General features: G+C 47.6%; 1 protein-coding gene across 12 annotated transcripts in view; it reads right to left on the bottom strand.

Annotated features, from left to right (window-relative positions):
- Positions 1-17,683: 17,683 nt before the first annotated feature.
- The window catches only part of NFKB1 (nuclear factor kappa B subunit 1), a 133,661-nt gene continuing 125,739 nt past the window's right edge, over positions 17,684-25,605 (bottom strand). For 3 of the 12 annotated variants that reach the window (XM_036340880.1, XM_036340897.1, XM_036340916.1), the window contains 4 exons: positions 24,508-24,574; positions 24,016-24,188; positions 22,506-22,686; positions 17,684-18,577 (listed from right to left, as the gene is read on the bottom strand). In XM_036340880.1, the coding sequence (XP_036196773.1) occupies positions 18,420-18,577; positions 22,506-22,686; positions 24,016-24,188; positions 24,508-24,574 (579 nt within the window). In that variant the 3' untranslated portion in view covers positions 17,684-18,419. Of the gene's footprint in view, positions 18,578-22,505; positions 22,687-24,015; positions 24,189-24,307; positions 24,575-25,427; positions 25,585-25,605 lie in introns of those variants that run through there. The other 9 variants (XM_036340870.1, XM_036340888.1, XM_036340929.1 and 6 more) reach the window with 6 other exon arrangements.

Here is a 25,605-nt window from a genome sequence, read left to right as displayed (position 1 = left end):
TCAAGTGGCTTATTTCATCTCTGGCTTATTTAATCATTCCATAAATATTCCATTGTGCCCAATACTGTGCTTACCGTTAATTCCCATTTAGCTCTGGCCAAGTTTTTATTCTAGTTGATAAATTGGGAGAGTTTGGAGAATCTGACAGAGATATTTGAGGGTTTTTCTCTGCGAAGAATCATGTAGTTTTTTATGAAATAGGCCACCATTGAGAGTTTGGTTTTAAAATCAAGACTGATTAGGTAATAGATTTGATTTTAATACTGAGAAGTTTGAGATATGGTTCAGTAACCAAAAAGAAAATAAATGCAGACAATCCAGGCCTTTCATTCAATATCCAAGAGTTTCCTCATATTATGTGTTATTTACACACACACACACACACACACACATATATATATATATATATATGACTTACAGTGAATGTGAATACATATGAATATATATATAAATATGTGTATATATATACACACACATATATACATCCTATATAATAAAAGCCTAATATGCTAAGTGTCCAACCATTCGTTTGACTGGTCCATCATTCGCTTATGTGCACTGACCACCAGGGGGCAGACGCTTTGACCATTAGGTTAGCTTGCTGCTGGGGTCCAGCCGATTGGGACTGGGCAAGACGGGCTCGATGTCCCCTGGAGCCCTCCCACAATCCCTCCTTGGCCTCTAAAATATTTTTTCTAATTAATTTCCTTTGAATATGCACAAATCTATGCATCGGGCCTCTAGTGTGTGTGTGTGTGTGTGTGTGTGTGTGTGTGTGTGTGTGTGTGTATACACTGAGTGGCCAGATTATTATGACCACCCCATCAGGACTTTGTTGGGCCACCTTTTGCCTTCATTACTGCAGCGATTCTTCTTGGCATTGACTCCACAAGATGTTGAAAGGTGATGCAAGGAATCTGACACCATGCCTGATGAATAGCACTGTCCAGTTCTGTGAGATTGGATGGTTGTGGAACCAGCTGCCTGATGGCTCTTTTAACTTCATCCCACAAGTGCTCAATTGGTTTGAGATCTGGTGATTGTGGGGGCCACCTAAGCAAGGTAAAGTCTCCCTCATGTTCTTGAAAGCACTCCTGCACAATACGAGCACTGTAGCATGGCGCATTGTCTTGTTGGAAGAAGCCATCTCCATTGGGATACGCCATCAACATGATAGGATGAACTTGATCAGCAATGATACTTAGGTATGTTGTGCTATTCAGACATTGTTCCACATGAATTAAAGGGCTCAAATCGTGCCAGGAAAACATGCCCCAAATCTTAACACTGCCTCCACCAGCTTGAAGGGTTGTACTCATGCATGTGGGGTGCATGCTTTCATGCTGTTTTCACCAAATTCTCACTCTGCCATCTGCATGATGCAACTGGAAATGTGATTCATCGGACCACATGACTTTTTTCCAATGCTCGACTCCAATGTCCAATCCTTGTGTTCCTGTGCGAATTGGAGACGTTTTATCTTGGTAACTGCAGACAGCAAAGGTGTTCGAACAGGCCTTTGGCTAATTTGCCAACAAACGTCAGGTGGTCATAATAATCTGGCCACTCAGTGTATGAACCTTATGAGGGACTGGGACTTAGGGATATAACTCAGAAGATTCTTACTTGGTAAATATTACTGGTACATCATTTTCTTGTCACTGTTGAAATCCTGTTTTATCACACTGTTGCTGGGGGACAGGAGGACACTCCTCTCTATAAAACTAGAGAATATTCTCTGTCAGGTACCCTGTGAGGCCTTGAAGTTGTTGGGCCAGAATTTACATCACAATTCTGCCCTTTCTAGTTCTGTGAGCTTGATCAAGTTATTTCATTTCTATGTTCAGCTTTCTCCTGGTAAAATGGGAATACGCTCACCTTGTAAGTTTGTTTTAAGGGATAAATAAAAACATTTAGCTTAAGGAATGTGAATGGAAGCAGCATACTGGAGTGTGACCTTGTTGCCCCAGAGATTGCAGGGCTTCTGGCCACACTCCCTGGATCAGAATCCAGGGTCTGAGGCTTGTTGTCTGTGGGACCTTGGGCAAGCCCTTGACTTTCTGGACTTTAGTTTTGTCTTCTGTAAAATGGAGCTAATAATCTCTAACCATCAAAGGGAGGACTAAACAGAGTCTGGAACCAAGTAAGTGCTAAGTACATGGTGGTAGTACTTTTTAAACATAATAGTCATTGTCACTCAATCAGTCCATGAAGCTATAGCAAAAATGAAGCGAAAAAGGCGAATGTCTTTAAAAAAAAATTTTAAGAGTGGAAAAGGATATCAGAGAAGAATGAATTTTTAAATGAAGAATACAGTGAGTAGGCATAAATATATGCTGGCTACAACTTATAAAAGGAGAGATGTGCTATATACCCATTATTTCTGCAAGAGAATAGTAACTTTCAGTGCATTCTCCCACAGTTCATGTGTGGCACCATGGTTAGTCATATCTGCCATGTTAATAGATTCCTTTTTACCGCATTTTCTGGAACAGTCTGATGTACTTACTCTTGGGTTTGGATTTCTGAGAAGGCTTTCCTGTTAGCAGTTATGCAAACGTTTATAGAGCAATTGGGAAGATGGGGTTGAGAGAGAGAGAGAGAGACCAGTTTACAGGATTACATCTTCCCATTTTAGAATGAAGAAGACAATAGAAATGGTAATATTCTCATTCATATTCACCATAACTTCTTATTTTTTCCTCTTACTTGACTTTTCATTGTGAGAGGTTTTCAAACCATGGGAAGTCACTTGGAAATAAATAGGAAGGCTTTGTCCTCAGTTGGAATGAAAGGGAACTGGAGAGCAGGAGAAATAAAGATATGTTTTCCAAGCATTCCTGAAGTGACAGGAGGAACATTCTCTTGGGCTACCTCTGGCTCTCAGATATGAAACTTATTCCCCAACTGGGTAAGATTTAGGGAGAAAGACAAGTAGGCATTGTTTGTGGGAAATTCAAAGCGTTAAAAAATATCCCTAGAGTCTACATGGACTGTGAATGCAAGCTTATCAATTCAGTAAGCACATAAAATGAGAAGGGCCGTGCAGACAAGGCACTTAGAAATATTTCCAAGTCAGTGGGGGCAACTCTTGTTTTCTAACTGCCGTATAGGAGGCTATGAACCGGAGTGATGCTGTGCGAAACCCTAAGAGCCACAGACAGAACCAGTGTTCTGAGTCTGAAGACTGTTTAACTTAAGGACGTATTCATTCATTTACCAAGCATTTACTGAGGGCCACTCAGAGCAGGCCCTGTTCCTGTCCCTGGGGTTTCTCAGTGAAGAAAGACTGGCCCGTCTCTGCTCTCATGGACTGCCTGTTAAAGCTGGCGGCGAGTCCTATAGGCGTAGGTGACAGTGAAGGGGCGCAATGTTAGATAAAGCCATCTTTTTCAACACTTTGGGGAAAAATGTTTGAAAGCTTGTGATAAAAAAAATAAATGAAAAGGTGTTTTCAGCTATGGAAGGAGTTGTGAAGGACCTTGGCTGTAATTCGAACAGAGGGAAGGAGAAGCACAAGACCGACCCGTCAGTGAGGCTGGGCTCTGAGCTTGGGACCGATAAGCTGCGTGTGGGCCAACCTGCCAAGACATCTTGGAGCCCTCGAATAGGGGCCAGACAGTAAACAGGCTTTGCAGAAGGAAGGGCATTGCCTCCTCGAGCCGTGTGTTGTCACCACCTCTCTTTATCTCTGGCCACGCGGGTTACTGAATCCTGCCACGAAAGAAATGTTTGTGACAGCAACACAGCTGAACCCTTTAGGTCAGGCCTCAGGCCTTACAGAGGATCTATGTGAGCACCAACTTCTCTCACATGATGCCCTGCAGTGGGCGTGAAGCATCCATTTTATATAAAAACTGCTGTTTGAAATTTTAACCCTGATAGTATGGCTTCTGTAAATGCCTGCTTGCTTAAATAATAAGGAAAAGAAGACTACTCCCATTCCAGGCAGGCCATAAACTATGCCCCAGACAGAGTTGTCAGTGCTGACACCAGGCCAGGCCTTGAGATATGGTCTCATGGCCCTTCCCAGCACACAGGCCTTTCTCAGAAGGCCCGGAAGTCTCATTTCAAATTTGGGAGACAAAGGACTGGAAAAAGTATAAATAGAGATGTTTCCTCTATGTTGGGGGGCCCAGAATTTGAAAGACACATTTATCTCTGGCCCTGCACAGAATTTAATACTAAAATGTAACTCCCTTTCTCTAAGCGTGTCTTGGTTTTTCTCTGGTCTTCTGCAGCAAGCGAGTACCAAGAATGACAGCAACACCCAGTGATTCAGAATTCCTGGGAAAGGGGATGTCAGGACCATGGAAATTTCTGGTTGAGAATTGGTGCTCATCTCTGCCTCAGAATGTGTGTGGGAACAACCCTCTCTTCTTATTCTGTTGTGTTATGGTTATGGTGTTTGTACAACTTACTGGCTCCTGGGAAGCAATTCCCACGTTCCCAGCACTTGGAGCAGACAGTATTGGCCAGCCACTCCACAGCCATGTGCTCCTCTGCTCGGTTAATAAAGGTGGCTCTGTGTCCAGCCCCCGGCACTAAATCATAATCGGCTGTACGAATTCTATTATGCTTCGCAAGTGATTGGTCTAGGGCCGTGGTCAGCAAACTGAGGCTTAGGAGCCACATGCAGCTTTTTGGCCCCTTGAGTGTGGCTCTTCCTAAGCCTTAGGAGTACCCTCATTAATTTAATAACAATGTACCTACCTATATAGTTTAAGTTTAAAAAATTTGGCTCTCAAAAGAAATTTCAATCGTTGTACTGTTGATATTTGGCTCTGTTGACTAATGAGTTTGCCGACCACTGCTATAGGGCAGTGGTTCCCAACCTTTTTTTGGCCATGCCCCACCTCAGCATCTCTAAAACCCTGATGCCCCCCTATGACATACCATTCTTATTATTCAAAAAGTGAACTCCTATTTATGTGGAGGAAGCTTAGAAGGCCATTAAGTTGATCTAAACAAGCTTCCAAAAGAACATGGCATCCATGAAAGAGAAAAATAAAAGAACAAAAGCACAGTTGACGTACTGAGGAAGAAATCACTAAGAAATTGTTAAAAAAAATAATATAAAGTGATATGAAAAATAGTAAATAAAGTTTCAAAAACAGGTGTACTGGTTACTAATGCAGATTTTTTTTCAATAGATGGAGTTACACATATGTTGATATATGTGTGCTTTGATAGCATACATTTTGATATGTATGCTATTTTGTTGTATTGACAACATGCTTTAAAACCTCATATGTCAAATTTTCTGAAGGTGTTAACATCATAGATATTTTTACTCTTGAAAATGTCAAATTTCGTGCCAAACGAAAGAGCATTTGCAGGACGTTTTAATTCATTGCTTTATTTTGAAGAAAAGTGCTAGTGAATACTTCGGGAAGCTTATGATGAACATGCACCATCTCAAGATACTTGTGAACACTGGCTCAAATGCTTTGAAAGTGAAGATTTCGATGTGAAAGACAAAGAATGTCTGGGTCAACTGAAAAAGTTTAAAGACCAACAATTACAAGCATTACTGGATGAAGATGCGTGTCAAACTCAAAAACAACTTGAAGAAACGTTGCTCAGCAAACAATTTCAGATCATTTACAAGCAATGGGAAAGATTTTAAAGGAAGGGAAATGGGTGCCACATCAACTGAAAGAAAGACAAATGGAAAACTGAAAAGTCATCAGTGAAATGTTGCTTCACACGGCACGAAAGTCTTTTCTGCATCGAATTGTGATTGGCGATGAAAAATGGATTTATTTTGAGAATCCCAGATGCACAAAATCATGGGTTAATCCAGGTCAACCATCAACATCGACTGCAAGGCCAAATTGCTTCGGAAAGAAGACAATGCTCTGTGTTTGGTGGGATCAGGAAAGTGTGGTGTGTTATGAGCTTTTAAAACCAGGTGAAACCGTTAATACTGATCGCTACCGACAACAAATAATCAATTTGAACCACGCTTTGATCGTGAACTGACCAGAATGTGCCAGAAGACACGGCAAAGTAATTTTGCTTCATGATGACGCACCATCACACACTTCAAAACCAGTTAAAGACACGTTAAAAGATCTTGCCTGGGAAGTATTACCCCACTCGCCGTATTCACCAGACCTTGCTCCTTCAGATTAATACTTGTTCCAACTGATGGCACATGCACTTTCTGAGCAGCACTTCAAAACTTACAAAGAAGTGGAAAATTGGGTCTCTGAATGGTTTGCCTCAAAACAAGAAATGTTCTATTGGGATGGTATCCACAAATTACCTGAAAGATGGGGGAAATATGTAGCTAGCGCTATTAACTGGTTGATAATTAATCTGCATTATTAACCGGTAAATGGTAAATCCGCACTATTAACCGGTAAATGGTAAATCCGAATTATTTAACGGTAAATGACAAATCCGCCTTAACCATTAATAATGCAGACTTATCACCAACCGGTTAATAATGAAGTGCTGCTCAGAAAGTGCGTGTGCCATTAATCAAAACAAGTGGTAATCTGAAGGAGCAAGGTCTGGTGAATATGGCGGGTGGGTTAATACTTCCCAGGCAAGATCTTTCAACATGTCTTTAACTGGTTTTGAAGTGTGTGATGGTGCGTCATCATGAAGCAAAATTACTTTGCCGAGTCTTCTGGCACATTCTGGTCAGTTCACGATCAAAGCGTGGTTCAAATTGATTATTTGTTGTCGGTAGCCATCAGTATTAACAGTTTTACCTGGTTTTAGAAGCTCATAACACACCACACCTTCCTGATTCTACCAAACGCAGAGCATTGTCTTCTTTCCGAAGCGATTTGGCCTTGCAGTCGATGTTGATGGTTGACCTGGATCAACTCATGATTTTGTGCATTTGGGATTCTCAAAATAAATCCACTTTTCATCACCAGTCACAAGTCGATGCAGAAAAGACTTTCTTTTGTGCCATTGAAGCAACATTTTACTGATGACTTTTTAGTTTTCCATTTGTCTTTCTTTCAGTTGATGTGGCACCCATTTCCCTTCCTTTAAAATCTTTCTCATTGCTTGTAAACGATCTGAAATTGTTTGCTGAGCAACATTTAATCTTTCTGCAAGTTGTTTTTGAGTTTGACACACATCTTCATCCAGTAATGCTTGTCATTGTTGGTCTTCAAATTTTTTCGGTTGACCTGGACGTTCTTTGTCTTTCACATCGAAATCTTCACTTTTAAAGCATTTGAACCAGCGTTCACAAGTATCTTGAGATGGAGCATGTTCACTATAAGCTTCCCGAAGTATATGATAACTTTTAGCAGCATTTTTCTTCAAAATAAAGTAATGAATTAAAACTTCCCACAAATGCTCTTTTTTTTTGGCATGAAATTCGACATTTTCAAGCATAAAAATATCTATGATGTTAACACCTTCAGAAAATTTGACATATGAAGTTTTGAAGCTTGTTGTCAATACAACAAAATAGCATACATATCAAATCACACATATATCAACATTTGTGTAACCCCATCTATTGAAAAAAAATTTGCATTAGTAACCGGTACACCTAGTATCTTTATATACTGTATATGAGGCCATTGGAAATGCAAAAAAATCACTGTTAATAACTCATTCTCGAATTGCCCCCCTTAAAAATCAAATTGCCTCCTGTGGGGCATGTGCCCCATATTATTAGGCATATTATTCAATTCTGGAAAATGAAACATAAGTTGACGCTTAATGTGGGGTTGTCGGGATGGGTTTTGCTGCCTGATATGAAAGAGACCTGAGCAGGACCCTCTCCTCTTGGGTGAAGTTGAGAAGGTTTTGTGTGAGGACCTGCTGCAGCCTTTCACGACCTTGAGGAAAGTTGATGTGGAGGAATGTCAGAGATGTTGAGCAGTTGAACTAACCCTATAATTATCTGACTCTGGGCTTCTTATAAAAAATACTCTGGCCCTATCATGTCATCCAGTGGTAGCCAGGTATTCTGATTTTATAACCTAAAGCACCCCGATTGATACAGCAGTTAAAGGTATGGGCATTGAAATCAGATATACTTATGTTGGCATTCCAGATTCACTGCTAGTAGGCTGTTGGGCTTTGCTATATATACTAGTAAGTTGTTGAGTCTTTCTGTGCCTTGGTTTCTTTATCTTTAAAAACGGGGCAATAATAACTCATAGATTAGTTATGAGCACTAAATGAGACGATACTTATTAGATACTGATAGCACACAATAACTAGTCAACAAATGGTGTTGTCATCATTGCTTCTGTGTTAAGTGTTCAAAAAATGCCCAAGGATGTGGGCAGAACTGGAACCTGCTGAGGCATTGGCGATGGGAGCAGTGTCAGCTAGGGGAGCTGGTGGGAATGAGAGGGGGAGACGTGAGGACATTGATTCACAGGCTCATCACGCTGCCTGGTCATCCTGAAGGTGCAGCTGTAGAAAAAGTGTGGGTCAGGTCATATTTGGCCAACAGATGATCTGTTTGTTGGCCAAAACAGTGTTTTAAGAAGTTGAATTACTTGCTTACATCAAAAAAGAAAGATTCCATACAGACACTAGATCTAACCATCTCTGATCTTCTTGTAATTATATTAAAGAAGAGCCTGGCTGGCATGGCTCAGTGGTTGAGCATTGATCCATGAACCAGGAGATCACAGTTCAGTTCCTGGTCAGGGTACATGCCCGAGTTACAGGCTTGATCCCCCAGTGTGGGGCATGCAGGAGGCAGCCAATCAATGATTTTCTCTCATTATTGATGTTTTCATCTCTCTCCCTCTCCATTCCTCTCTGAAATCAATAAAAATATGTTTAAAAAATAAAAAATAAAAGAAAGCCCCTATTTGTTTAATCCACTCATAGTCAGGTGTCTTGACTGAGTGGATTAAGGTGTGGCTTGGAGCTCAGGCACAGCTGGGCCTTTGAGAGGGCAGTGTGGTGCCAGGGTTTTCTCTCAGCCCAGGATGCCCGGTCGTCCACTTCACTGACCTTGGATGTCTCAGTGGTGTGTCTAGTGAGGCTCTGGAGGCCTGACTTGCCCAGGTGGGTGAAGGAGGAAAGCTGCTCTTTTATATGGGAAACCAGCCAATGTTGGGTGATTGGCATGCTTCCCTATCTGCATTGTAGGTGCTTAAACCGAAAGATTTTTAACCAGTCAACCTTGTAAATACAATGAACTAGATTGTGTCAAAGTTCCCAATTCTGTGTGTGTGTGTGTGTGTGTGTGTGTACATGAAAGCCACATGTAGTCTAGTGGCCACAGACTCATGCTCTGACATTGAACTTCCAATATGCAAGTTTGACTCTAACACTTACAGAACTTGGACAAATCAGTCTGTAAGCCTCAGTTTCCTTATCTTTAAGATGGGTTGATAGTAACTATCTCATAGGGTTGTCAGGATTAATTAAGGAAGAACAATGCCTAGGATGGGTAAATGGGTAGTAAATGCTGGCTTATGATGATTATTCCTCAAAGAATGAGGTAGGCAGTGGCTAGAATGATCAGGCCTAGGAATCTTCCATTTTCTTTGCCAACCTGAATTGAAGGAGGAAAATTCAGGCAGACAGCTGAAGTTTCGAATTACCTTTTTTTCTAAGCCTCTTTCCAATTTTATTAAAGCAAAAAAAAAAAAAAAAAAAATTGAGTAGCAAGGCATGCCAGCTGTTGGGTGATGGTGTAAAGTTCTGCTTCTTCCAGCAGAGGCCTCCTGCGCACAGGAAATGAGGCTGGTGTCTGGTGCAGGGGCTGCCCCGGGCCAGGGCCCTGGTTCCAGGAGGCTTCCCCAGCGTAAGGCAGGGAGGCTAAGTCTAAGGAAGAGCTTGCAGGGCCTCCACTCCCACTCCACCCCTTCTCGGGGCTTCAGAGAGCTGGGCGCCAGTGCGCTGGAATGCAGGAGTCTTTCTTGAAAGAAAGGGAAGGCTGAGAGAGGGAGAGAGAGAGAGAGAGAGAGAGAGAGAGAGAGAGAGAGAGAGAGAGAGAGAGAGAGAGAGAGAAAGGGAAAGAAAGAAAAAGGAAGACAAAGAGAAAGAGAAAGAGAGAAAATGATACCGTTGTAATAATCTGGTTATTATTTAACAGGAAAGGAGTAAAGGGAGGACTAGATAACATAGGCATGCCATTTATACAGCTTTGCTGATTTAACACTCTCCAAGTCTTTCCCCGGGGGAAAGAACTGGACAAAGGCAGTGTAGACGCATGCCTAGTGAGGTCCGAGTGAGGGGGGAAGATGCATAGCTGTCAGTCACACCTGGAAGTGCGTCAGCGGCCAGAATAGGTGTGGCCACTGCAGGGGCAGGTAACCTGAATATTTAAACTCCTGGACGAAGGAGCCGATCTCTCTCTGACACACCGGGTTCCTGGGTCTCCTGTTGCAGGGGCCACATTCCCCTGCAATTTGCCCGCGTGGCCCACAGCCATGTGGACTCCATGCAATGGACTAATGGACTTTAGCCTGATGCTGGACTTTAACTGCAACATGGAACTAAAGCTCTGAACCCTGGCCCGTCGTTTGGCTTTGCTGGAACCCCAGCTTTCAGGACTGGTTTAAGGGACATGGGACTTTGGAACCTGAGGAATGGAACTCCACACAGTTAAAGCCTGTTACCACACCCCATTCTCCCGTGGGAATCTTAGAAACTCCATTTTCTAAAGCTGTCTTAAGAACCTCACTTCCAGGAGCACTGGGGAAGTTTGATTCTCTGGGAGAGAGAGGGGGGGGGGGAGAGAAAGAGAGAGAAAGGGGGGGAGAGAGAGAAAGAAAGAGAAAGGGGGGGGAGAGAGAAAGAAAGAGAAAGGGGGGAGAGAGAGAAAGAAAGAGAAAGGGGGGAGAGAGAGGGAAGCATCAAGGAAGAGAAACAGAAGGGAGATGGGGAAAGAGGAAGGAAGACAAAAAGAAGAGAAAGAAAGGAGGAGAGAAAAAGAAAGGGACAGAGAGAACAAGAAAGAGAATGAGGAGAGAGAGAGAGAGAGAGAGAGAGAGAGAGAGAGAGAGAGCAGGTGTGTAGGGAGCTCTGATTTCCTCTCCAGCTGACTGCGCACAGGGTCAGCCCTGCACAGCAACACTTCCTACTCTCTGCCTTCCCTTTACGTCCTTTCCTTTCCGTGTTGCTACCTTGGCAAAGGGTGGCATCTGGATGATTTTTAATCCTAATTTAATCACTATGGACCTTGAAAACAGCACAAAGCCTCTGGAATGGACGATTGACGGGGGAGGAGTCAGCTGAGCGCTTCGAAGGAGCAGTAACAGAGGGCAGTAGGGCTGAGGCTGAGTCAGGCACCGTTTGAAGGAAGAAGTGATGTCCGGGAGAGGAGGGCGTGGCGGAGGGGCTCCCTGGCTCAGCAGGGCCTCTTCTCTTGGAGGGTTGGCCTTTGGCCGGTGGATGACTGGCTGCCCACATGTTCTTTCCCAAAGATTTAAGCCTGGAGTCTCTGCCTTTCAGAACCAACAAGGTCCCTGGCCCATCTGCTGTGTGCATATGCTCATCATCATTCCAGACCTGCCTTTGGCGAGGGAGGAAGACAGTCAGGCCAGCTGCTGGCTGTGACCTTCCCAGCTCAGCATGGGCAGAGCAGAAGGCAAGGGCTGCCTTGGCATCGTGCTGAGGGCCCGCTCCTCCAGGCACATAGGCCCTCCTCGGCACGCCCATCCCTCCTGGGGAGGCAAATTGGCCAGGCGCTGTGGCCCAGGGCAGTGACAGGAGGGGGTGGGGGTTGCGCCTAAAGAAGACTGGAGCTGTCCTTTGGGGCTGTCCTGCCCCTTGAGGGACAGGGGGAGATGATGGGGGCAGAGGGGAGGCGGAGGGGTGGTTCCCGGGCAGTGGGTTCTTGTTCTGTGATGTTGGGCCAGGCCGTTTCCGCTGGAGCAGGACTCTGCTGACACTCCGGGGAGAGGCGGGGAGCCCTGGCTTGAGTTGCTGGGCAGAACCAGGCCGATGTGGGAAAAACAGCTGCTGAGGGCCCCAAAGCAAAGGGAGGAGAGCAGGCAGAAGGAGAAGGGTGGGAAGAGGAAAACCAGCAGATCCGCTGGGCTGCTCCCGGGAGCTCGCAGGGACGGGTGCCTAGGGCCATGTGTGCCCCGCCGCTCAGGCCACTTGCTGGTGGGATGCTGGCTTCCTGCTGCTGAGCCAGCCACCAGAGCCTGTGCTGGGCCCGCTGTGCAGCCCCTCTCCGGGGCACATCTGTGTGACCAGCCCCTCCGGGGCGGCGGCGGACTGCAGAGCTGGCCGGGAGCGCAGGGTGAGCACTGAAGGCTGAGTCCAGTCCTCACGCTTCACACTAGCCCAGGGACCTCGGGGCATCACATGCTTGTCATTCCGTGGGTGAGGGCAGGAGTAAGACCCCTCCCTGTATAGCTCTCAGATTGTTGTGAGAATATTCGAAAATATTTTGTAAATGAAAACATTCATATTTAAAGGTTTTGTTTTTTTTCAAAAGTTTTTTTAAATCAAAAGTTACAAAAGAACATTTATTTCAAAAGCAAAAGGGAACATTTATATTTGAACAAAGTGATAAACAGGTGTTCTGCAAAAGAAAAAAAAAAAGTCCATGGCATGAAGCTTCTCACTTAAATTTTTCAAGCAAAAATAAGTTGTGGATGCTTACCTAAGGAAAGGGAAGGGGAACAAAAACAGTTTTGAAACAGAAAAAACACCTCTCTCTCTTTTTGCCAGAGAATAAACCAAACAGCCTGGTTGAATGGTACCCAGCATCAACTCAGAACCATCCCGAGTTGGACACCCGCCCCCCCCCCCCCCCCCCCCATGAATTGTATGCCTCCAGGTTCCATCGCAGCAACTTCAGCACCAACTCTGCCTCCTGGATCCCAGGAAGGAGTCCTGGGAGGAGGGGCTTCTAGAATTCTGTGTTATCTGCGAGTCTTCTGGTCTGGAGAATAGTATTTACCCAAGAACCAACTTCTGTCCCTCTCCCATTCATCTGAAAATTGGGAATCAAAGTCCTGCCCATTCTCTGCAGATCACAGAAGGATGATCTGGCTTGCCCCTCTCCTATGGGGGGATCTCAAGGGCCATGGCCCCTTGCAGACCTTAGCCTAGACACCAACAAGCCCGCGGTCCCTTGGAGGCTGCAGAGCAGGCATGCTCCTTGAGTCAGTGCCAGGGCAACAAGTCTTCACTGTACTTCCCCATTTTACCTGACCTAATACCCTGGGTCATCTCTGAGGATTTCCTTAAGGGAAACTGGCTTTGTCCGTACAACGTAACTTCCATTCTTCATCTTGGGAAATGAACTTGCCTTTGGAGAGGGCCATTTACCATGATTGCAGACAACTTTCAGAGTGAGTGGGTGTTTGCATACCAGTTGGAACCAGCAAGAGCCTTCAGGTTCAGCCTCCATCATTCAGGTAAGGAATGTTGATCGGTGCAGAGACTGGAACCTGTTCACCAAAATCAACCCTCCTCCTAATAATGAGAACACAAGTAACCCCCATAGCCTGCCTGCTCTTGGTGTGGCCTGGGACTAAAGTTTTCCTCCAGGGCAGTGTGAGAGGAAGTGACTCCTATCTGCACTCCTCTATGCTCCATTGTCCTTCCAGCTCACTGGGACCATGACCTCTAGCAAGACCTTGGGAGCGAAGGGTGGGAGGAAGAGTGACTGTCAGCCTGGATCCCTTCATGGCGAAGTGGAAGAGAGACACCCTACCGCCCTGTCGCTTGCTGCAAGTGTGCTTCATTAGCACATGGTCCACTGGTGTCTGCAGATCCTGCAGTTAAATGTTTCATGTGTGCCTCAGTTTCCTCATCTGTAATATGGAGACAAAATTCTTACTTCACAGGCTTTTTGAACAAGTAATATAAAATAACGAACGATGACCACCCACTGTAGTGCCTCACATGTAACAGATGCTTAAGAAATCTTGTTCTTTGAGGGCTGTTGTGATATTTCAATGAAATAATCATTTTGAAAAGAGATAGTGACATAGAAAAGCTAGTTGACAGAAGTGAGAAGCAGCCCCTATATCCCTCTCATTCTAAGACGCTGCAACAATTTGTGCAACTGGTCCCTTGCCCAGGGTAATGGAAGCAGGCTGTTGTAGACATACTGGAATCCATAATAATGGAGAAAGACATTCGTTTAATTTTAAACCCCTCCTCAGTGTCTCCCCCAACCCCTAAGCCAACTGATGACCTAGGAAACCAGTGGACAGGAACTTGTCACTGGGACTGGTTTTTAAATAAAGCTGTAGGACTGCAGGGAGGGCTGTATGAGGAGATGCTTTCACACTGTGGGTGTTTAAAAAAGATGGCCACAGGGGTGAGTTATTTAGGTGATCTTTGAGATCCTGTCCAGCTCCAAGTTCTGTGATCCTCAAGAAAATAAACAGAATTTTAGTTTCATCTTCTCTTGACTCCTGTGCCTCCCCAAGTCTATTACCCGGGGAAGCACAAATCAGAAGGAAAATTCCACCAAAAGCACAAAATAAGGAGAAAGTGATGCAACCACGGGTGTCCAGTCTATGAAAAATTCATAGCCTGTTATTAGGGAAGAAAAGCAGGTCATGTTAATATGTCAGCAACATATGCTTGTAGTAGTACTCTCTTTTTGCCTTTTGGTTGGAGTGTAAGTCCATCATCTTTGTACAGATTCGTATGGATTGTCTTTCTCTTTTAAATGCAGCATCTTTTCTTCAAAGGACTTCAGACATCATTAAAGAATAAGCTGTGCAATCAGATCTGGATTTGAACCTTGGGTGAGTTAGTTACTATCTCGATGATGTTTCCTTATTGTAAAATTGGGGTTTACTATGTACCTGATAAGGCTGGCTTGAGAATAGTAGAGATCATTCATGCAAAGGGGGTGGCATGTAATAAACGCTCAAATCCTCCTGTCTCCTTCCCTCCCTTCCCCCTGCTAAGCTGCAGAAGGGCCGGCCCGTGGGGCTTCGCTCCCTGCTGGAGGCCGGGACATCCGCGCCACCTGTGACTCCTGCAGGGGACTCAGATGGGTGAATGGGCAGCCGCAGGGCTTCCTTCTGCCAAAAAAGAAAGACGGCTGATCCTGAAAAAGCCTAGGTTAGGCCTGCAGAGTACAGGGACATCACGAGGAGAGGGAGGTTCTGAGGAAGCTATTTTTAAGTGGCTTCCCGCCGAGAGACGAGCTTCCAGGGCAGGGTTAGTTCAGCCCATTGCAGCTTTCCACCTGAGCCGGGTGTCTCCTGGCACGCATCCCCATCTGCTGGTACAAAACGAAAGACTCCTGCCTCAGAGGCACAGCTGGCATCACCTGCCTTTTCTTTAGAGCAGCATGCGGAGGCTCAGGTCAGTACTGAGATCTGGGAGGGGGGGGGGGGGGGGAGGAAGAGGAAGCTTCTGGAACTGAAGAGAAATGCGCTTCCTATTAAAAAGGGGGATGTTATTTTTAGTCTCAGCATGAGCTGCTTAGTTGTTCCTCCAGAAGTCAGCTTCTCTTTAAAGTGACCTTCTGGTGGGGGAACTGCCAGGTTAGAGACCTGGAGAGTGGCAACAATCCACTCTGCACCCAGGGCTTACAACGTCAACCATTACTTCACTTACTCATGATCTGCCATGTGGGTAGGGCTCGGGTGGGGCTGAGCAGCCTGACTCAACTTGGGCAAGGTCAGCTGAGGTAGCTTGAAGGCTAGTCAGGTGTGACTCAATGGCTGGAGGCTGGAATCATCTTACTTCTTCCCCACCCCACACATCTGCGGGTTGAATTTGGCGCTGGCTGTGGCCTCAGTGAAGGCTGTTGGCTGACAGCTCCATGTGGCCACACGGCTCCCTCAGAGCATGGTAACTGGGTTCCAAGAGGGAGTGACTTGGGGGGACGAGGCAGAAGTTGCGTTGCATTTTCCGACCTGAGCTTGGAAATCACTTCCATTCTTGCCCCAGGTCCTCCTGGGTTCACAGGGAGGGAGTGGGCCTCCTCCCGTCAGTGGGAGGAGTGTCAGCGTTGTACTGAGAGCCAGGAGGCCGCATTGTGGCCAGATGAGAAGGGATGATCTGACACACGGAGAGGCTATGGGGGAGTGGAGGCATGGGTTTGTTGGAGAATTAAAGTCAGATCTATTTCTTTTTTTTAATTTAAAGACACAACTTTCAAAAACTGGAATAATTAATTGGGATGTATGGAGAAATGGCAATATAATAGAAAATAGAAGAATTTTTTTTAAAATTCACTCATTTGGGACACACTGTAAAATGAACTATTTTACACCATTGGTCTTGCTTAGAAAGGCCTTCTCTGTTTCAAGGTTATTTGTCCATGATTTCTAGTATTTTTATTTTAATTTTTAAAATATATCTTTATTGATTTCAGAGAGGAAGGGAGAGGGATAGAGAGTTAGAAACATCGATGAGAGAGAAACATCAATCAGCTGCCTCCTGCACACCCGGCACCGGGAGTGTGCCCGCAACCAACGTACATGCCCTTGACCGGAATTGAACCCGGGACCCCTCAGTTCACAGGCCGACGCTCCATCCATTGAGCCAAACCGGCGAGGGTGGTTTCTAGTATTTTTATGGTTTAATTTCTGATAGACTTGGAAATTATTTTGATGAAAGGAGGAACACCGGAGTTCAGATGGATTATTTTTCCAAATAATTTATGAGTTTGGAACATCCACTTACTGATTAATCATCTTTTCCTCATTGATTTGACATTTTACTTTATCATATACTAAATTCCTATATATTTTGGGGTCTGCTTTTGGACTCAATTATTTTAATCCACTTTCTAATCCTACCAACATAATTCTCCAACCCATGAGCTCTGGAGCGAAGCGGACCTGGGTGTAAACTCAGAAGCAGCTTCGCCATTGCCTACTCGAACTTCTGAAGCCTCAGTTTCCTTGTCTGCAAACTGGTAACTGTACATACCTCATTGGGGGGCCTTCACACATAAATGACTTCACATGCTGTGAACAATTGGTCAGCGCTAGTTCCTGGCGTCTGTGCGGGTTGCGTTCTCTGGGAAGCCGGCTCAGACGGAGACCCATGTGCAGGATGCTCATTTGGGAGTGCCCGGGGCTCTACCCTGTGGGAAGGAGGGGAACAAAAAGAGTCCTGGGCAGAGGACAGCCTTAAGCTGGGATGCAGACCCAAATAGCACCGCAGCCACCTGGAGGGAGCTCTGAGGTCCAACAGCCCTTCAACGGTGTCCTGGGTTGGACGGGCTTTCACGCACCATGTCAATCAGCGTCATATGGAACCGCCATGGAAGTGGGTGTGCCCTGCGTGACCTCTGCGTAGCTGAGGCTGTCTGCCAAGTGTGCTCCCAGCGCCGGGCCGACAAGTCCCCCGTGAGAGGGATCTTGGTTGCACATCCCAGTGGCCACCACAGCACGTCATTCACTTTTCATTTCTCCACTCCCTCATTTCCAGTTCTTTGAGCGGAGAGCAGTGCAGCAGAGCGCCACGCTGGCAGGTTCCTTGTACAAGACCCCCTGGGATGCTGCAATTCCAGCCTCTGTGCACCACGAAGGCATGGGAGCACCCTGGGATGTGAGGAGGAAGGGCCGGGCATGAGATGGAGGAAGGGAGGCGATACAGCCTAAATGGGACGAGCCAAGCAAGGATTTAACAAACCCAGAGCTTTCATTGCCAGTTAGCACACTCTTCTTTTGATAGCTTTGTTTATTTCTAGATCAAAATATTGACTCTCCAGGGGAATGTGAATGTGAAAACCAGGCTGTGGAATGGTCTTGTGGTTACACGAACAGTATCTGTCTAGATCCAATAAGACGAGGCCATCCATTTGCTTTTCCTTTTATTATAAAAGTAAAATAAAAAATAGCATTTATAAATCCAACATTTTTTTCTTTTAAAGTATTTGATCTAAAAACATATTTACAATAGCAAAATGCAGAAAAGGGGAAAAATACCATTTTCAGCACTGATTATAACCATGTTTAAATATTGACACATCCCAGGTGCACGTTGTTTTTCAAATCACAGAGATAAACCCCATTAGAAAAAGCAGGAAGCATTTTTTAATTATACACTGACCCTCATTTCAAAATACCCCATTTAAAATATCCTTGATAAAATATTAAGAATTCTCTTAATTCTTAATCTGAAAGCACGACTGTGCTGTGGACAGCTAGGAAGAACACCGGGTGGAGACCGTTAGCCTTTCAGTGATAGCAGGCGTGCAGCAGAGGGGCAGCGGCGACACAGGGAAAGCAGCTGGTAAGGCCCCGCAAGGCGCCTCCCCTCCCAGAGGCACCAGCCCCACCAAAGGCTGTGGCTGTGGCTGTGGCTGCTAGCTGCTACCTGCCAGTGAGCCGAACCGAAATTCTTTCAAGAACCATAAGAGGCAGCCAGGTTTCTTTCCGAGGCCTTGAGTCAAGTCCAGAACCACCCAGGCCGGCCGGTGTTCCTTGGAGCACCCCCAGACGCACTTCCCTTCCTTCTTTCGGCAAACCCAATGGAATTGCAGAACTTTGGTTACAGGGTATTGGAAATTGCGAGGGCTAAATTTTGCCTTCGATAGGTCCTTCCTGCCCGTAATCGTGGGGCATTTTGTTAAGCATGAGCAGTGAGCTGCCGCCGGTCAGAGAGTCTGTGAAGCTGAGTTTGCGGAAGGACGTCTCCACGCCGCTGTCACAGATGCTGTCGTCTCGCAGCTCGTCTGAGGGGGAAAAGCAGAGAGTCACTAGGGCGCAGCTGGGAACCAGGCCAAGCCTTTCTTTTCATACCTTTCATTCCAGCCCCCACTCAAAGCTTCCACCGAAAAGGCATGTGGGCTATTTTTGCCCATTAGCTTCTACAAGTTACTACATTCCACCTACACCGACGGCTTGTCACTGCCCATCAGTGGGGTGAGGGGCCAAATGCACCCAGAGTAAGAGAAAAACTGTGAAGATACCAAAGCTGTGAGGATACCAAAATGAGCCAAATGTTTTCACGTCTTTCTTACAATCTAGTCTCACGTTTATCAGAATCCTTTTTGAATTCTCTTGACTCAACGTGTACCTTTCTCTCTTAGAAATCAGGTGCATTTTCCAACCACCGTATTACCTATTTTATAGCTGAAGTAGGGGAAACTGCTGAAAGTAAATTGGTGAAAAAAGTAGGAACTAAAAATAAGAGGCCCTTTCTGGACCTCATATGCTAGTAAGCACTATACACTGACTCAAAGAGATTTTGGTAGCAAAAAAGAAAGTGATTTTGATGAAAACGAGTCTATACTGGACAATTAGGTCAAACTCTCCTTGTTGAGAAGTGTCTTTATGGATCTGAATGAACAACGTGAATTATTTCCTGTATAGAGAGAGTGATCAAAGGAACAGAAGTCTAATATACCTGAATCAAAATGCCATCTTATATATTAAATTCCAATATTAAAGTGAAGACTCTAATGGCAGTGACATGGCTATTGTCTTGTTACTGATTGATTTATCCAAGCATCTAATCTTTCTTGGGTTTCTCTTATGTGTTGGGAACTGTGAAGTATTTTAATAATAACTTCAAATCAAAGGCTTAATGCTTTTTAATATATAGCACCCACTCCTTTGTGTGGAAGGAACATGAGGTCATAAGGCAGGAGATGTGGGTGATTTTCCTGGTGGTTACATTATTCCCGTCCCAACCTCCCTGGAAGGGCCCCTGACAAGGCGACACTAGTGCCAAAACTGAGTGGCAAGAAGGAGCAAGGCAAGGAGGCTCTTTGCAGGGAAGGGGAAGAGCAGGTTCCATGGCCCTAAGGCTGGGTGGGCTAGTGAGCCAGGCGAGTGCAAGGAAAACGGAGCTGCAGGCAGAGGGGTGGGAGGAAGGGCAGAGGAAAGCCATGTGTAAAACAGAGAACGGATAAAGAAGGGACCTGCCTTTATTGCTCGAAGCCTCCAACAGTGCTGTATGCAGTGGATTTGTTGAATAGATGAATGAATTGGAGAGTATACAACAGGAGTACTATAATCTCACTAAGGTTTTAAAAATAGGTTTCTATTGATTTTAGAGAGGAAGGGAGAGGGAGAGAGAAAAACAACAGATGTGAGAGAGAAACAGCGATCAGCTGCCTCCTTCATGCCTCTTCCTGGGGATCGAGCCCCCAATCACGCCATGTGCCCTGGCGGGGAATCCAACCAGTGACCTCTGGTCCATGGGACGATGCTCAATCAACTGAGCCACACCGGCCAGGGCTCTCACTGATTTTTAAAACTTCCCGTTGTGTGAAGAATGGACTGAGGGAAACCGGAGACTGCCCAGGAGTTGCTGCAGGAATGGAGACAGGCAGTGACAGGGGACTGGATGAGGGTGGTGGTTGCAGAGAGGAAGAAATGAGACGGCTGGCTGTAGGGAGGTTTGGACCAGGGCGCATTCATAGGAACGCCTAGGCTTTTGCCTGGACCTCCTGGAGCGCGGCAGGGCTTCTGACTGACATGGCCAATACTCAGTTCAGGTGGGAACAACAGTCCCCTGTAAGGAAGGGCGAGTAAGGAGTGCCAGGACTGGGCTCTGCAGGGCTGTGAGTTTCAAAGAGGTGTGCGGAGGAGGCACCAGGGTGTGTGTGCTGTGGGAAAGCCAAGAGGGGAGACTGTGAAGCAGGGGGGGGAATGGCCAACTGGCATGTGTGCTGAGAGCAGTGGAGAAGACGAGAAGGATGGTGAGCAGGTGACCAGATGCTGGGCATCACGAGATGAGCAGACCTGGTGGAGGGGGGATGGGCCCCGACTGCAGGGGTCAAGGGGAGGCGAGAAGGCGGGAAGAACACCCTGGGAAATTCTCCTGAGCAGCTCTGCTGTGTGGAGAGCAGAGGGACTGTAGGTAAAGGGGAAGTGGGATACAAGGAGTGCTTTTGTTTTATTTTGAAAAGATGAGGGGAACCACAGCATGCTTGCTAGGTGATCCAGAGGGAGGGAGAAACCAGGAGTGCAGGGGAAGGGATGCTGGGGGTTAGACAGAAAAAGCATGAAATGGCTGCTTAGAGTGTGGGAGAACAAAGGGAAATACAGGACTGCTGGGCTGTGAGAGTCCATCACGTTACACGTTTTATGTGGCTGACTGATGGAGCCAAGAGTGATGGGAGACAAGGCCTGTGTCCTGAGCGTGGGGGAGGCTGAGGGGTGGGAGGGGTGGGAGGCGAGGCCCATGTCCTGAGTGTGGGGGAGGCTGAGGGGTGGGAGGGGTGGGAGGCGAGGCCCATGTCCTGAGCGTGGGGGAGGCTGAGGGGTGGGAGGGGTGGGAGAGGAGGCCCATGTCCTGAGCGTGGGGGAGGCTGAGGGGTGGGAGGGGTGGGAGGCGAGGCCTGTGTCCTGAGCGTGGGGGAGGCTGAGGGGTGGGAGGGGTGGGAGGCGAGGCCCATGTCCTGAGTGTGGGGGAGGCTGAGGGGTGGGAGGGGTGGGAGATGAGGCCCATGTCCTGAGCGTGGGGGAGGCTGAGGGGTGGGAGGGGTGGGAGAGGAGGCCCATGTCCTGAGCGTGGGGGAGGCTGAGGGGTGGGAGGGGTGGGAGGCGAGGCCCATGTCCTGAGCGTGGGGGAGGCTGAGGGGTGGGAGGGGTGGGAGATGAGGTCCATGTCCTGAGTGTGGGGGAGGCTGAGGGCTGGGGAGGGGTGGGAGGCGAGGCCCATGTCCTGAGTGTGGGGGAGGCTGAGGGGTGGGAGGGGTGGGAGATGAGGCCCATGTCCTGAGCGTGGGGGAGGCTGAGGGGTGGGAGGGGTGGGAGAGGAGGCCCATGTCCTGAGCGTGGGGGAGGCTGAGGGGTGGGAGGGGTGGGAGGCGAGGCCCATGTCCTGAGTGTGGGGGAGGCTGAGGGGTGGGAGGGGTGGGAGGTGAGGCCCATGTCCTGAGTGTGGGGGAGGCTGAGGGGTGGGAGGGGTGGGAGAGGAGGCCCATGTCCTGAGCGTGGGGAGGCTGAGGGGTGGGAGGGGTGGGAGATGAGGCCCATGTCCTGAGTGTGGGGGAGGCTGAGGGCTGGGGAGGGGTGGGAGACGAGGCCCATGTCCTGAGCGTGGGGGAGGCTGAGGGGTGGGAGGGGTGGGAGGCGAGGCCCATGTCCTGAGCATGGGGGAGGCTGAGGGGTGGGAGGGGTGGGAGGCGAGGCCCATGTCCTGAGCGTGGGGGAGGCTGAGGGGTGGGAGGGGTGGGAGGCGAGGCCCATGTCCTGAGCGTGGGGGAGGCTGAGGGGTGGGGAGGGGTGGGAGGCGAGGCCCATGTCCTGAGCATGGGGGAGGCTGAGTGGGGGGGGGGAGAGAAGCAGTGTCGCCGCTGGGTGCCAGTACTGGTTCCCCTGCATTTCTCTCTCCGTCTCTTTTACATTAAAAAGACAAGAGAAATACTATTTACCTTAACCCCCTACATGTTGTTTTGAGGATTTGTTGTGAACCTAAGTAACTCACATGTAACTGTGACCACTCCTGGGGACAGCCCTTTTCCTGAGCAGCGGTGTCAGGAGGGCAGGAGGGAGAACTGTGAGCCCCCGGCGGGGAGGAGACGGACACCGGGACAGTATATTCAGGAGAGAATGGTGGGGAGGACCGGCCATATCCCAAGCGAATGAACACACTGGCCCGAGAAGCAGGAAAATATCTCAACACCTTTTCTGTCTTTTTCTCTTTACCTATCTGCTGTCTTGTGGAGGCAGGCGAGAGAGGCCGGGAGTGGGCCTGCGTGGTGGTCTTCGCGGGGCCGGGGGCTGCCGTCCCCGAGGTGCAGAAGGCTGCCTGGATCACCTCGATGGCCTCAGTGTAGCCCATCTGTCTCAGGGCCTCCAGCAGCTCTCGTATTGTCCCTCCAGAGACCTGCAGGGAAGAAAGGAAGAAAGAGTATGTTCTCGTGTGAAAACTGGTGCAGGGAACAGCCAGGCAGCTGTGAACACCACACCACACCCTTCCCTCTCCAAGCCGCTTCCTCCACCACCAGAGCCAGGTGGTCCTGGAGAGGTCGGTGCAGAGGGCGTCTAAGAAAACACTGTGAGTCAAGTTTCCTGTTTCAGCTCAAAGCACTCAGGAAATTACAGAGCAGTGCTTTATAGTACCGGGGCTGGGGGTGGAGGGGGGTGAGGAGGTGGAGAAGAGGAGGAGGGAAGGAGGGAGAAAGGGAGGGAGGGAGGGGGAGAGAGAGAGAGAGAGAGAGAGAGAGAGAGAGAGAGAGAGAGAGAGAGAGAGAGAGAGGTGTGTGTGTGCGCTGAGGCAGGGAAACTACCTAGAGCTAAGAATATGCATTATCCCTGTGGAAACTGAAGCCCTGAAAACCACTGAGAAACAACAAGAGCTATCAACACAACTTTCAAAAGAAAATAATTTCTCCCCGTGTTTTTTGATCTTCTAGTTTTAGAAATGAAAATGTCACCAGATAATGGCTCCACTAGGAGTCACCTCACAGACAGCCTATTCCATGTCCTGGTAAGGGATCAGGCATTCTCTTTGGAGAGGAAAGGCATGACTATTGATTACAGTCTGTCGTGTTTATCTAGGGCAGTGGTTCTCAACCTTCTGGCCCTTTAAATACAGTTCCTCATTGTTGTGACCCAACCATAAAATTATTTTCGTTGCTACTTCATAACTGTAATGTTGCTACTATTATGAATCGTAATGTAAATATCTGATATGCAGGATGGTCTTAGGCGACCCCTGTGAAAGGGTCGTTTGACTGCCAAAGGGGTCACGACCCACAGGTTGAGAACCACTGATCTAGGGACATGAAAGTTCTGTGACCATCCTGACCCTCTAGGTAGCATTTTAAAAAAATTCCTTTAAAAAAAATTATGTTAGAGATGGGGAGAGTGAAACACTGATTTGTTGTTTTATGGATCCATGCATTCATTGGTGGTCTCCTGTATGTGCCCCGACCGGGGATTGAGCCCGCAACCCTGGCTCATTGGGATGACGCTGTAACCCACTTAGCTACCTGGCCCAAGCCCTAGGTGTCATTTTTGCATAAAATCTCCAGGCATCTGAAAATAGCCTTCCAGGAAGGAGGGTTTTGATCTTGGCTGGGACCACCCTCAGGACATGGGTAAGGATGGATTTTCTTCAGAATTAAGAGAAAGGGAAGGGGCTGTGCCCAATAGTGACATCAACAGAGCAAAGTCAAATGCACATGGTCAGCAAGGTCAGGCGATGCGTTACCTCGTAATTGTCCATGAGAGTTTTGGAAGGAGCAGGACTCAGCCGGAAGGCATTATTGAGTATCCCCAGACCTAATTTCTGTGCCAGAGTGGCCCAGTTTTTGTCTGGATCAGGAAATTCTAGCAACTGGTAGAGCTGCAACTTTGCATCTTCATTCAGCTGCTTCATGTCTCCTGAAGGAAATGAAGAAGAAACCCGGCTGTCCTGGCTGGACCGAGACAGTCTGCAGGGCGTGGTGGCTGCCGCACTGCTCACCCTCCAGTGCCCCCTGGAGGCCACCAAGCTCCTTTACCTGAGAGTCAGCAGAAGCCCCGCTGAGTACCAGCAGCATGTGTTTTAGTAGATTACAACTGGCTATTCCCTTTCATACCTCCAGGACCTTCTGATTCTGAAATAACCACTGTGCCTTTTACAGAACATCCCGGATAATGCCAGCTCTCCCCACCCCCTCCAAGTCACGGTGTGGAGATAACACTGGGTAAGAGACTTCACCTTGTGCCAGTAAATCATCAGCTGTAAACTCGGGCTCATATGGTTTCCCATTTAATATGTCAAATACCTGGTGGGAGAAAAACACAGGGAACAATTGCACATTAAAAGGACCACAAGGGATTTTTTTTTTTAAACTAAGAACTCAGAGTGTCCTTCTTGGGAGGTTCTGGTACCCTGAAGATGAAGTGTGGAGAGAGCAGTCACTGCCATGGCCCAGGGGTATGCGGGCCCTTTGGGACTTTGGGGCTGGGGGGCTGTGTTCCACAGGAGCTGCCTGAGAAGGGTTGGAGGACTCAACCCAGCCTCATAGAGAGCAAGGGCCAAAGGCAGTGCAGGCTGCCAAGCCAGCCATGTCTTGGTCAGTCATTGGTCAGTGAGGTCTCCGCTAGAGCTGGGGTGGGGGGAAGGGGGGCTGCCCTTCCTCAGAGCTGTGCACCTGTGTCCCCTCGCTGACGCCCTCCCTAGGAAAAGGCTCCGAGAATGAGTTTCATCAACTTGCTCAAACAGAGGTACAGAAATGCTCATAAGGCCTGGTGTTAGCCTTCTAGCCTCTACATCCTAACTGAGGGGCCAGAAAAGTCTTAAGTTTAAACTAAAAAAATCCCACAGCGATGGAGGCCTTTCTGTGTCCTCTGCAGTCACGTGGCTGCTGGCTGCCCCGGGGAAGGAAGGCTTGGGTCACTGAACTGGGTTATCTTTCTGCCTTCTGAGGTGAGGCTTCTGGGAAAGCCAGGTGCTCGGTGTAAAAGGGGAACCGTGTGGTCTCTGCCGGGGTCCCTCAGCCCAGTCCACATGGGACACAGGAGCTGCTTTTGGAGGTGGAGCAGCGCCTCCCCTGAGGCAGTCGACTTCGTCATGTTGGGGATCTGTGTGCTGCCCACCTCCTCCCTCTGGCTCTTCTCACCAGGAAGACCTAGTACCTGCTTTTCACCTTCAAAGCTCAGTGGTGGTTTGAGGAAGGCTTTAAGTCTGTTTACTTTGTTTGTGTTATTGAACTTCTCAGAAGAATCTCCAGTTTCCTTCTATGTTGGAGAAATCACTTACCAAAGTTCAAGCAAACCGTAGCATTTATTCCAGCTTCAGAAATGAAGACAAAGG

This window comes from Myotis myotis, unplaced genomic scaffold, assembly GCF_014108235.1.
Source record: "Myotis myotis isolate mMyoMyo1 unplaced genomic scaffold, mMyoMyo1.p scaffold_m19_p_1, whole genome shotgun sequence".
In the NCBI taxonomy this organism is placed as follows: domain Eukaryota; kingdom Metazoa; phylum Chordata; class Mammalia; order Chiroptera; family Vespertilionidae; genus Myotis; species Myotis myotis.
Note: the sequence above shows the minus strand (reverse complement) of the source record. Positions and strands in the feature narration are given on the sequence as shown.